Source organism: Triturus cristatus, chromosome 6 (genome assembly GCF_964204655.1).
Source record: "Triturus cristatus chromosome 6, aTriCri1.1, whole genome shotgun sequence".
Lineage (NCBI taxonomy): Eukaryota > Metazoa > Chordata > Amphibia > Caudata > Salamandridae > Triturus > Triturus cristatus.
This window is the reverse complement of record NC_140589.1, coordinates 117,484,719-117,498,673: the sequence shown is the minus strand read 5'-3', so window position 1 is coordinate 117,498,673 and position 13,955 is coordinate 117,484,719. Positions and strand designations below refer to the sequence as shown.

The window sequence follows — 13,955 nt, the reverse complement described above, 5'->3', positions numbered from 1 at the left end:
ACAAAGGAATAGGTGCCTGTGGCAACTGCCGTGGAAAACTCTCGACCAATCAAGGAATCAAGATGCCAGTGTGCAGGCCAGTTGAGGGTGGACAGTGGGTTGAAGCGCCAAGGCCATGGTAGGGCGATGGACCACGCAGGGTAGTTTATAATAGGTGGGCAATGGTCTAAAATCACAGGAGGGTAGTTTGCAGGTCCTCAATGGGAAAAGGAAGGTTTCCGAAACTGGTAGAACAGAATGATGCCTCTGTTAGGAAGAGTGCCTAAGCGCGATTAGAGTCCGATCCGTGGCCGCCAGCCATGGAGCGGACTTTAATTGTGCTTAGGCACTCTTCCTAACAGAGGCATCCTTCGGTTTTAATGCTGAAATTGTTTGGCTACAGCTTGTTGAATCCCCATCATACTTTTGTTCCCACTTGTATTTTTCTGTTAAGTCTCACATTAAATATCATGTACAATAGGACACATGAAAAATAGTCATCATTGTATTGCTATATGTATGAACTACAAACTATTACATTTTTGTTAGGGATTATTGTTCCTTGAAACAACTCCTCAGAGACTGACAGCACCTGCGCAACCAAGTCCCAGAGCGAATGGGAGTATTGGCCCGAAAGGCACGCGGTGTTCTCCGACCGCAGTGCCAGGCTGGTGGAAGAGAACAGATTCTTGCCCAAGGTATCCAGCCTCTTGGGATTCCCTATCCGGGGGAGTGATAGGGAATGTGCCAGGATTTACTTTGAAAGTGGAGGCTTGGACCACCAAGCTCTTTGGGGTGGGATGTGTTGTGAGGAAACTGGGGTCCCCTGAAGCAGTGCGCTGGGCTATCAACCTATTCACAGGAGCCCTGTGCAGGACTTGGACAAGACACCCAGTAGGATATCCGCGAGTGCTTCATTAAATGGGAGAAACGGTTCGGATAGGGTGACTCTCAGTTGAAGCACCTCCGTTAAGACATTCATCTTGACTGCCACAGTAGGCAGCGGAAAGGTCTAGGAACTCAGCAACCCTTCTCACCCCTATAAGAGGAGAAACCAACTCAGTATCTGGATAAGTGTCCAGTCCACTGGCATATAGTAGATCCTCACACCAGGTGTCATCCGTGACATCTAGGGGCTGGTATTCATCAGGGTTCAGTGATCCCTCCCAATCATCTCCAAGTCGTGGGTGAACACACTGGCGGAAGACTAGTGGGGGCCCTTCCCAAGCCCGCAGTGCCCATTAGCACTCTAGCTGGGACAGGGGGCCCAAATATGAAGTGCATGGCCTCATAAAATTCACGAAGTTGGGCCGGGTCGATCTGGCTCCAGGAGACGGCCCTGGTGCAGACTCAACCGTGGAGCCAAGCCTCGAATGCCGATGCTCCCTCGTCTCGTCGTATGTGGCAAAGTCGAAGACCTCTTAGACTTCTTATTCTTTTTTCTTTTGAGGGACTTACCTGAATGCCTAGAATACTTTGACTGTGACAATGATTGCTTGGAGTTGCTCAGCGACTGATTCCGGCACTTTTCTCTTCACCGGGATTGAGACCGTAGTGGCGTACACCAAGCAGCCAGGAGCTTGAGGGACAATGCGCAATAATTCATGCAAGTCTTGGAGTCATGGGTGCACTTGAGGCACCAAGAGACGAGGTGAGGGTCCATCACCGACATCTGTCGGTGACAGGCGCCACAGGGCTTGAAACCAGCCTTCCATTTAGACGTCCCTGCCATATCACAAGATAAAATCTCAAAAAATTTGCGGCAATAAGTAAAAAAGGTAATCGAAAAAGACTGGGGTTAGCACTTCTCTGGCTCTGTGGTTACTTGAAACATCTAACAGACTCCCGTTGGTGCAAAATGCGGCAGCCAGGTGGTTAACTGGCACAACTACGTTTATTTCGGTTAGCAAGGAACTTAGGCAGCTCCACAGTCTCCCAGTGAAACAGCGTGCACAATTCAAAGCACTTTGCAGGGTTTTTAAGTCTCTGACAGGCAGGGGCCCTGAATATCTGAGGAAACGTCTTCAATGGTATGTCCCCAGGAGAACACTGTGATCCGCGGAGGCAAAGCAAGTGGCCGTCCCCCGAATTAAAAAAGCCAACAGGGGTAGCAGAAGTTTCATTACTTGTGCTGCTGAAGCCTGGAACAACCTACCACTACATCTCTGGAATGATACCGAGCGCCTCTCCTTTAGGAGGGGGCTGAAAACGTGGCTGTTTTCCGAATAGCCATTTTAGTTTTTGGTAACCAGTTAGGCACGGCTCAGCGCCAGGACACCTTGGGGTAGAAGTGTGCTTTAAAAGCTTATTAACATAACATAACTTGTCAGAAACAAAAGAACTGGCATTAGCACCCTGAGGTGGTGCCTATATAGGCAGCATGCATATCACTTCCGGCACGGACGATGCAATGCGGAGCAGAACATCGCCACCTACTGGTGCACAGGGGAAATGCTTATGAAAAATTTCCGGATCCAGTATGACACCCGTGGATAATTCTAAGGTAAAGAATCTGCGGCTAGAAGGCTTTATCAGATATCTTGCTACATAAATATAACCCGTCTACCCGTCTGTATGTCCATACATCACATCTACACCAGTCTGAACTGGATTTATTGAAGTCTGGCAACAGGGATGGAGTGCTCCTGCAGGAAGAGAGGAGCAGAGACACTTTTGAATATTGCAAACTCTCTGGTTAGCTCTCATATCTCACCTTGGCCACCACAAGTATATAGGTACTGAAACCTTCAATCTATATAGAGTGCATCATCATTGTGGTAACACTGAAAATTCTGCACACCACAATAGGGAGAAAATACACCAGATTATTCATCCATACACACTCACTCACTCAGCTATCCATCCTATCACTTATCCATCCACCCTTCGACCCATCCATTCACTCATCCATCCATTTACTTTTTCACTCATCCGTCTTTTCACTCATCCATCCTTTCACTCACTCATTCATCCACCCTTTCACTTCATCGATCCATACACCCTTTCACTCAGTCATCAATCCTTTCACTCATTCATCCACTCATCCATCCCTCCTATATTTCACTCACTCATCCATCCACTTATCCAATCACCCTTTAACTCACCCATTTGTCATCCATCTACCCTTTCTTTCACTGATCCATCCATTCTTTCACTCATCCCTCCTTACAGCAATCCTGTCACCCATGTATCCATTCTTTCACTCATCCCTCCTTACAGCAATCCTTTCGCTCATCTATCTATCCTTTCACTCATCTATCCATCCTTCCACTCATCCATCCATCCTTTCACTCATCCATCCATCCCTTCACTTTATCCATCCAGCCTTTCAGTTATTCATCTATCAATCCACTTATCGATCCATCCATTTAACCTTTTACTCATCAGTCCATTTACCCTTTCACTTAGTCACCCATCCACTCACTCTTCTATCCATTCACCCTTTCATTCATCAATCCTCTTTTACTCATCCATCTTCTCTTTCACTCATCCATCCCTTCACTCATTCATCCATGCACCTATCCATCCATCCTTTCACTCGCCCATCCATCCACCATTTCACTCACACGTCCATCCATCCTTTCACTCATCCATCCAGCCTTTCACTCACTCATCCATCCTTTCACTCACTTATCCATCCATCCATCAATCAATTCATTCATTAATGTGTCCACCCTTTAATCCAGCCACCCATCTACCCTCCCTTTCACACATTGATCCATTCTTTAACTCATCATACATCAATTTAGCATTCAACTCCATTCATCCATTTTCACTCATCCATCTATTCACCCTTACACTCATCCATCCATCCCTTTCATCCAGCCACCCATCTACTCTCCCTTTCACTCATCCATCCATTCTTTCACCCACTCATCCATCCATTCAATCATCCACCCTTTCACTCCATCTAACAGCCTTTCACTCATCCATCTGTCCACTCATCTAGCCTTTTACCCTTTCACTTAACCATCGTTTCTCTCATCCATCCATTCATCCTTTCATTCATCCATCCATCCTTTCACTTATTTATCCATGTATCTATCAATCCATCCATTCATCCATCCATCCAATCACCTTCCCCCCCTTTCAAGTTAATTAGGAGCCTTTGTCTGCTGAGTTGCAAACAGAAGAGGCTCATCAAGAATCCCACCCTCGCTATAGCTGCTCAAGCGGGGGGGCTGATGACACCCCTGGTTTAAATACCTGTCCTGGAAATCAAGGGACATCATCCAGTTATCCGTGCCCAGTGTCAGAAGAAACTGCGCCAGGAACCGCATCTTGATATTTTCCTTGTGGAGGTAAAAGAGTCTGAGGTCTAGGATTGGGTAAAGTGCTAGCCTTCTTGGGAACCACCTTGAGGTGCAACCTCCAGTCGTGATCCACCAGGCACCGCCTGCCAAGTTTGTCCACTGCAAGCACCTCATGGCACAGGATCCGGGACCCCACTCCGCCCTACTTGTTGCAGTACCACTTGGCAGTGGTGTTGTCCATGAGAACCTGCACTAGTCTCACGTAGATGGATGGCAGGAAGCCGTTTAGCAGCAGAAGGCAGTTGTAGGTGCAGACCAAGCAGCACATCGAATTACCACAACAAAGAAAGCACTCTCTTCTGTTGGAAACCCAAGGGGGGAGCACAACCCTGTATCAGAGGAAGTATAAAGCCCACTGGCCTCCTGTAGGTCTATATATAAGCTGTCATCGTCATAATGCGGGGGTAAACCATCCGCAAGGTCATCTCCAGGAGGCAAACTCTGATCTGAATCAGAACCAAAAAGATGACCAGGATGTGCTGGAGTGGAGTCACAGAGAGACCTTGGTCAGGGTCGGAACCAGATTCTCCTCAAGTGACGGTGATGTCTGTACCAGCACCAATGAAAAAGGGACAGGGATAGGGTTTAAAGCAGGAACTGAAGTTGCCACCTGAATTGGTGCAGAACCCGAGATGGGTTTTGGGGCTCAGAAGATGCAGAGAATGGATCCGCCAACAGTAACAAAACTCGAAGCCCCTTCAGATCCTTGATGCCCACCAGGAGCCGGAAGAGCACCACAAATAGGGAACTGGGCCTCCATAAAGACTTGCTGTGGTGTTGCTGATGAGCCAGGAATCTTGGTGCACATCAGGATCAATTGCAAATTAGCTCCTCAAGTGGGGATTGGGAGGAAGTCGGATTGGCACCTTGTCACCCTCACAACTTCCGTTTCCATAGCGAGTAACGGAATGGGGTGAGTCCTGCTTTGACTTCTTAGGTTTCCTCTTCAATTTGAACTTTAACTTACCTGATGAGTTTGACCGCAATGAAGATCTGTCTCGGAATTGACCATGATAGTGGGAGCGAATCTGCGCCCTCAACTTACATGAGGTCGGTGACTTGTTTCAATGTTCTTTAACACATAGCTTTGCTTAAAGGTCCGGTAATGCTTTCGGGTGAATGAGGCCACACTCACTGCACAACTTGGCGTTGTGCTATGAGTTCAGACACCAAAGGCACACCTCTGGCGGGTCCATTACTGACATCTGTTTCTGACAGTCATGGCATGGTATAAATCATGTAGTTTTAGATGGGGACATCGTTCCATTAAACACTAGTTTCGAATTTGGAAAATCATTGAAAACCAATGAAAAAAGGAGTGGAGCTCCAGAATCATTTTCGAAAGAAAGGAACTAACGTAGTTGCACAGGGTTGGTGTTTATATGTGGCTCCACTCAGTCACCTCTGGGACGGAACAAAGCCATACTGCACCACGTAGTGTTGTGTGTGAGTCCTGCTGAGAAAAGTTCTGGATCCAGTCTGGGGAATGGGTAATACCATAAAGTTGAGGAGTTGGCGGTTAGAAGTATCCATCAGAAATCAATATTATCCCAGCCTGAGAATCCACTCCTGCTGCTCAAATTCAGGGCAAGTAATCTGTCTTCAAAGCAAGGAATCTAACTTCAAGGCAAGTGTTAGAACCGAGGTCCTAGGGTCCACTGACTCCCGACAGGGTAGCTTGGCGCGAGGCAGGTAGGCACGCCCAAGGCTATGTGTGAAGTAGTTGTGCAGCACACCCCCACACTGACACAGTAAAGCACACACAATAAAGAGACACCACTCCAGTTTCTTTTAGGACAACAAGTTTATTTATCTACTGCTTGTCAGGGTTGAAAACGCAAAGGTCCCGCAGTATGCAGAGTAAACGGTTTTTGGTAACCACAGGTCAATATAGACCACAATCGCTATGTAGACATATCTTCAATTCAGACAACATTTCCTATGCAACTATAGGTTCAATTCAGGCAACATTTCCTAAGCAAATCTATGTTCAATTCAGGTATGCAGTACAGTAATAATTATTATGCAGATATGCACTTCAGGTCACAATTCTTAGGCAGTTATGCACTTCAGGTCACAATTCTTATGCAGAAATGCAATACAGGTCACAAAAAAGCCATTCCAGCCGAGGGGCCTCCCCCAGACAGTTATTACCCACGTCTGGCTATTTGTCCCACGTATTCAGGCACCCTGAGCCCCTGGGGCTAATTCTGCTGTCAATACGACTGGGCCTCAAGCTGAGCGTAGGCCACAGGCCTCCCCGACTCACCAACTCAGTCACTCTGGGGTCAAGGAGCAAGGGAGCGTAGGGGAGAGCATGCACAGGCTTCTCCGGTCGGTCTCTTCGTGAACCGGCCTCCAGACAACCCATCCCCCGGCCAGCCCTCTCCACACCTCCCGCGGTCTGTTACCTGGGGTGAGGAGGATGTCGCTGACGTCTGTGGGCCCCCCACGGCGGGGGAACCTGTCCGGTGGGTTCGGGGAGCTGTTGCGCTCCCTGGGGGCTCCTTGCAATGGCGCCTGGATGAGCCCCGGTCTCCCAGCAGCACTCTGCCCGTCAGTCAATGGGAGCGCGACTTCCTCGGAATGCGGCCGGTGACGCGGTAGGCAGGAGCCCCGGTTGCCAGGCGACCCGCATTTACTTTGGTGCCCAATCCCAGCGCCTTCAGCGGCCGCACCTCCCATTTCAGGGGCCCCGGCAGTGATCGGGGGTACAGCCGCGCTCCCCCGTCCAGCGTTCTCTGCGGATTCCCCGCACAGCCACAGTCCCCGGGCAGCGGCGGTGAGTTCTCGGTATCCCACGCTTCTCTTCTTCTGTTCAGGGGCCGAGGCTGTGATCTTGGGCTCCCAGCGCTTCACGGGCACCGCGCTGGGGCTCGGGGTCAGGTTCTGGGCAAAGCAGCGCTTCTAGGGCTCAGCGCAGGGGCCGCAACGGTGATCTTGGCAACACGGCGCTTTCCTTCAACAGCGCGCCGATCAGGGGCACCTAGCACTCAGTGGCCACAGTGCACCATTCTCTGCACAGAACTTCACAGTACCTCAGGGAGGTCCCCAGCAGCAGCGGTGCTTCCAGGCACACAGCGCTTCCCAGTCACAGCACTGGTAGGGGGATTTCAGGTGTCAGGCACAAGGCACTTCCCAGTCAAAGCGCTGGTAGGGGGATTTCAGGTGTCAGGCACACAGCACTTCCCAGTCGCAGCGCTGGTAGGGGGATTTCAGGTGTCTGGCACACAGCACTTCCCAGTGACAGCGCTGGTAGGGGAAGGGGATATGGCATTCCTGGGCAGGCACACTGGAGTTGGTATCCCTGGGTCCCCACTCACAGGGCAAGGTCAGCAGGCAGGCAGGGTAACTCATATAACTTGGGGGCAGCAGGTCCTAGGATCAGTCAGCCCCAGTAGTGTAGTAATCCCCCTAGCTCTACAGCCTTTACTCCAGTGGAGGGTTCCCAGGTTCAGTGGTGCAACTGACTTATCAGGTTCCCTCCTTTACTTTTATACCCCTAGGTCAGGTGACCCTTCAAAAAGGCGGCAAGTTCTGGTGGCAACCTGGGGGGGTAGGAAGGTTCCAGAAGAATCTGGGGACTCTGTGGTGGCTGTCTATGGTGACAAGAGGAGGGACGGTCAAGGTTACAGTAGCATTAAGTCCCAGTTTATCCCCGCTACTAGTGCGCAGATGGAACAGTGGCCTCACTGCAGAAGCAGCGGCCTGTGGCAACCATGTTGTTGGGAGAGAGCACCTGTACCTCAGCGCTGATTAGCAGCGGTAAGGCGCCCAGAGTTCTATGTACAGCAAAAATGGCGGTCTATAGCGAGGCAAAAAGGGAAAACAAATGTAGGGGAAGACCACCCTAGGGTTGACAGGTCTAACAGCAAGAAATCTGAGTTCAGAACAGCCCTCCGATTTGTGGTCCTCTAACACATTAATAACGGCAACACTGTGATTCAGATACAAATCTGATTCTCATGAAGAGCCTTAGTCCACAATGCAGGACAATTTGTCAAGAGAAGAAAAGAGTATCCCCAACACTCAGAATTATCTCTCTCTTCTGGTGGGTAGTATTTTCAAAGTGTGCTGTATCACCTTCAAGGTGGTAAGCACAAACACCCCCATCACACCTCATAAGCAAATTCTCCTGTGGTCTTCATAATACCCAGAGCAGCGAAGTAGGCAGAGTTAAGGCAAGACAATGGAGCAACCCCTTCTGCTTTGCATCTAGATTCTGGAACTCCATTGTGACCTAGATCTGACAAGATTCATTCATCCTTCCCTCCAGAAGTAAGTGAACATAACCCACTCACATCTCATTAGCAAATATGCAACAAACCATCTATTGGATTTGAATTTTCCGACCTTATGCACTTTCTGTCTGGTAAGGTACTTCTTTGCATTGTAAAGAATGCTCAAGCTGTATCATACATACAAATACCTGCATAGACTAATGTTTGTTAATTATTACTGATTCACAGAGTGTTTACAACACATAGATCTATGATCACGTTGGGTAATTCTAAATGACAACTGCAAACACCTTAAAAGAAGAGCACAATTTTAACAGGTAATTTACCCTTGATGAAATCTCAGCCCTTACGTAAAATATGTACTTACCACCTGATTCAGCTGCACAAAAGTAATCCGCATCCTCATTGGAGTCACAGACCACTTCTGTAAGGACATAATAAATGTTACACAGGCACACTACACAACAGACACTATTAACTTACAAACAAAAGGTGACATCTGTTGTTTTCCTGAAAGAATTACAATTACTGCTGGGAACACCATAGAATTCCTTTGTTTCAACAAAGGTTGAAATACCAACCACGCAAATGGTACATCATGTGGATTAATATAAATATTACACAACAAAACCACGTTAATGGAGTAGTAACATCTTTTTCTAATGAGGATCACATGACAGATTGACACCATCATAACAAAATACAGCTGAACAACTGACAGTTAAATTAAACTGTTGGTTAGCCTTGAGATGAATGTGATTCATATTGAAGACACTTAGACTATCTGCATGTTGCAGGAGACATAAGTTGTAAAACGTCTTGTCCGTAACACTTACTTATTCATAAATATAGTACAAAATATAAAAAATAAGGTACTCAACCCCCCACTATCAAAAGAACAATTAGTCTATTTCCAATAGAGACCATGAAAGTAATCTGTTTTCTGAAATGCAGAACCAGGCTATCATGTTTTAAGTGTTTAACCCCTTCGGTGCTCATGACGGAATGGTTCCGTCATGACCCACGGTTGAGCTGTGCTCATGACGGAACCATTCCGTCATGACCACGCCCGCGCAAGATTCCGCCAGCACAGCGGCGGAATCTGCGCAGCATCGAAGGGGTTAATGGGTGGCAGAAAAAAAGACAGCAAATGACCATCTGTATATGGTCTCCCTCTCACATTTTCATATACTGGAGGAATGTGACTTTTGTAAAGCAAAGTCATACAGAACCTAAAAGGGGAGAGGGAAGGAATCTGCCTGAGGGGAAGGCAAGAGCACACTTCAAAGCGACAAAGGTAGACCCAAGAGAAAAAGGAAAGAGTGAACAGGAACCTGCATCCTACCACTGTGGGAGCAGCTCTTATTTTCCAAGGACTATCAGGAGGAATATGGCTAAAAGGTATGAGCACTCCTGACTTTCTGGCTACTTTTGGTTGACATTGACGGCTTTGACATCAAAGAAAGGTACCGTTGCTACTTTCACATCACCCAAGACAAACAGCATAGACAACTGCATCAAAAAGGAAGCAACACCTGATAGTGAGCCATCCATCATAGTTGTCAAGAAATCCAAAGCCTCATCATTAAACGTTGGATCATTAGTTTTTAACACCAACTGAGTCTTCCAAAAAGACTGACTTTAGACATCTACCTTCAGTGTCCTAGTGTCAAAGTCTCATCAAAGAAAATTGCCATCGGTTTTTATTTGCTGAGTTTCAGTTTTATATAGCACCTTTATCACCATGAGGCATTAGGGTGCTTCATATGGAACCATTAAATATATCAGCGTAAACACTAAGGTATGTCAACAGGAGCACACTTTACATAGGTTCCTAAAGTGCACTGCCGTGGCTGTGGAAGAGGTGCATTTAGTTGTTTAAATGTTATCCAGTGAGGTTCCCGGAGAGTGTGAGTGATGTGGTTGGATTTTAGGGTGACGGACAACAGCCGGAGTGAATAACTGCTTTATTGGAGAGAGTATCGGGATGGCAGTTAATACAAAATTTGCAAGGACCAGACTAGAGAGAATTAGTGCAAGTGTAGCAAATGTCAGTTGAATTGGTGAGGAAGTTTTTTCAACTTAAGGTGGAGAAGAAAAAAGTGGCTGCAGGATAACGAAAACAGATGGAGCGAGTGTGCAACCTAGCGATTTCACCCAGGTAGACAGTGTTGGGTCAAAGTCATCCTCCTTGAGTTTGTCACATAGATTATGCCCAAACGTGCTGCTGTGTCTCTAAGAAGTGGGTTTAGAAAAATGCAGCTGATGCTGTCAGACATCCAGGGCTTGAGTTTCAAAAGGGTAGGGGTTGTACATTGGCTTCTAACGTCTAGTTGTATATCATTGCATACTGACGAATGGATACATTTGACCCCTCATACACCTGATTCGGGACCTCAAGATACAAATTGAAGACTGTAGAGGCCAGTATGGAACCATGGGACACTCTGCACAACATAATGGTACAGGTCAGAAATGTGTTCACCAATTTTTAACATTTGGTGGCAACTGGACAGGAATGAGTCAAACCAGTTCAGAACCCGGCTACAGAAGCCAGTGTGGAACTTCAGAGCCTGCAATAGCCTACTGTAATCAACCGTATCAAAGGTCACAGAAAGGTCAGGCAGGATGAGAAGCCCAGCACCTACCTCCCTCCAGTGTGGAGTGTTCATGTTCTAAGATTTTTAGATGAGCAGTTCAGTGATAAAACTGGAATGAAAGACCAACTAGTAACTGGTCAATAAATGTTTTCTTTTGATGGAAGCAACTAATTGGCTGGTGATACAACTCTCAGAATTTTTATCCAGCCAACGCAGGTTTCAGATTTACCTGAAATGTGAAAGACCACTGGAGACCAGATTGTTTTTTTTTTTTAAATATACAAGTGATCTGGTCAACCTTTAGGCATTTAGGGAAAGTGAGTAACAAATTAGAGTGCTCATTCCAAATAGCCTTTATATTCAAGAACTTTTCTCTTTCTTTTTTCTCTTCCTTATTATAATAAATAATTTCTTATTTTACATCTATTTGCAATAAGTTCTCACATCTTAATACGCTACTATTCAGTTTAACTGTTATACCAATTGTTATGATGATACTGTTTGCATTATATACTTTAACGATAACTCATATTCTTCAGTTATCTTGTAATTTTAATAAAAATGTCAAAACAAAAGAGAGGGACCTGAAGCAACTGCCAGTAGAATGTTTCAGAGCACTCTCAAATTGTTGCTTCCTATCTGGCTACATACTCTGTGTTTTATTATGCACAGCAACGTTTGGAAACAAGCTGCATAGCTTGTTTCAAAAGGGCTTATGGCTCTGTTTATCTATTTTGTTTTGCTTTAATGGAACATACTAAATTCATAAGCCTTTGATAGACTGGAGCGATCTGCATTTTAAATTTACAATTTTTTCTGTACGAATGGAGAGAGAGCTACGAATCCAGAATGAATGAATTTGGTTAAAAGACAGCTGAAAAGAGCAAACAAACATGTGCTCAATTGGTTGCTAGTATCAAAAAGAGAAGGTGAAGTGCTAACTAAGGGATTAATACTTCTGTAAGAAGAAACTTTCAATTTGGTTTACTGCTTCAGCACAGATAAGATACCACTGGGGGGCCTGGAATGAAAAAATACCCCCAGATATGTTAGGGGTGTCTCTCAATATGTTCTGCGGATTTTCCAAAGCAAAACATTATAATTTTAAGCATGGTGGAAGTAAAATCATTGACTTTCAAAATTCTGTTACAGAAGTATTCAGGTACAAATCTTTATTGTCTTGAGGAAACCTATTCAAGCTGGGGACAAATCCCAAGAAAAAAGCAAGACCTAGCAGGCCATTTTCTACTAGCTACCATAAAATAGATTGTTTAAGAACCTAAGAAAGGAATGCCCTCTCAGATTTGTGTGACATGCTCAGAATAGGGTATAGCTAATCTTCTCTGCATCATTTCAGTTGTAGTGCATATGCACCAAAAAGAGTATTGGTATAGGTGTTTAAGCTGTACATAATTTGCTGCTGTGACAGCACGAGATTTGACACTGTTTTGGAACAGCACATGGTTCCTGAGGCAAGAAAGAATAACATTAATTAGTGATAGAGGCTACACCACCCAATAAATCTCTGAAATTAAAGAGCGTTTTAGTGGTATTGGGCTCTCTACCTACATACGAATATGAAAAAACACATATGAAAATATGAATACATAAAGTTAGGTCAGCGTTTCCATAGGAAATGCCTTTTTTGCTTTGCTAATAGCTTTGGAGCCGTTTGATGAATCTCCGCAAAACGTTTCTCTTTTTGCCTAGCATGTGCATGGAACGGTTCGGGGTGATCAGTCAAGCATGCGACTAGAAAAGGGGGTGGGGTCCCAAAATGCTAAATCCCCACGCATTTTCCATAGACTTTATAGGTAGCGCTACCACAAAAACTGCTGAACGGAGCTACATCAAATTTGCCAGCAACTTAGATCTTGGTCCAGAAATCGTGCTTTTTGTTATTTGGTGTAAAACTGCTCAGTATTTTGAGATATTAGGCCTAAAAAATATTTGTATATATCTGGACGGCTGGTTTCGAGGATGTCTTAGGAAAGTCCCATAGACTGAATTTTAAAAAAGAGAGCGTTCTGACTGGCCTAGAGTGGCTCTTTTCCCTGGGGCCAATTCGCTCCCATGGGAGACACGCTCCCGTGAAGCGAGCACTCTGATTGGCTGCATGAAGCAAAAATGTAGAAGGTAGCCATCACAACATGCTCAGGCACCTCCACTGCACATTAAAAATAAGCTTGTGGTCACGCATTTAAATGAAAAGTGACTCTGCAGAATCATGATAGACATCTCGTTCGAGTGTATGGGAATTGGGGGAGATGGAGGTTTCCAATCTTGGCTTTACAGTGAGAGAAAAAAAACACGTCTGTATTGAAAAGTATCTTTTAAAGTTGGAGATGTTGGGATCATTCCTGACATCAAGCTGGTAGTGTTATGGTACATTTCAAAAGCACTGTAAAGCAAATAATAACCTCGTAAGAATTTTAACTTTGCATTTTTAGTCCCTACTCACATCATTCAAATAAAACAGACTTTAACTAATGGGGTGAAGGTGGAACATTCATCACACAAGAGGCCACCATACCTCATATCTCGTAGCACAAGTATGAAATAACAATAGGCAGCAAATCTAACAGGGGACAGAGGAACACACAAATCTATGAACTAAACCAAAGCAGCAGAACCATTGTTAAATATAAGTAACAATTTTCTCTCCAGCACTGGTTCTTTCATAGATTCACATGCTTGAATCAAAAAGCCATACATGTGCATATAATAAATATTATGTATATACCCATATGTACTGTAGGACGCTGGCTTAGAATATGGTGCACACTTAAAGGAGTGCTGCACCTTGCACTAATCCAGGCAAC

At 45.5% G+C, this 13,955-nt stretch overlaps 1 protein-coding gene across 5 annotated transcripts in view; it reads right to left on the bottom strand.

Moving 5' to 3' along the window:
- LOC146816482 (exportin-5-like) overlaps positions 1–13,955 on the bottom strand; it is a 1,867,381-nt gene that overhangs the window by 715,593 nt on the left and 1,137,833 nt on the right. For all 5 annotated transcript variants that reach the window (XM_085610326.1, XM_085610327.1, XM_085610328.1 and 2 more), the window contains exon 29: positions 8,901–8,957. In XM_085610326.1, coding sequence (XP_085466452.1) covers positions 8,901–8,957 — 57 coding nt within the window. The remainder of the gene's footprint in view (positions 1–8,900; positions 8,958–13,955) is intronic.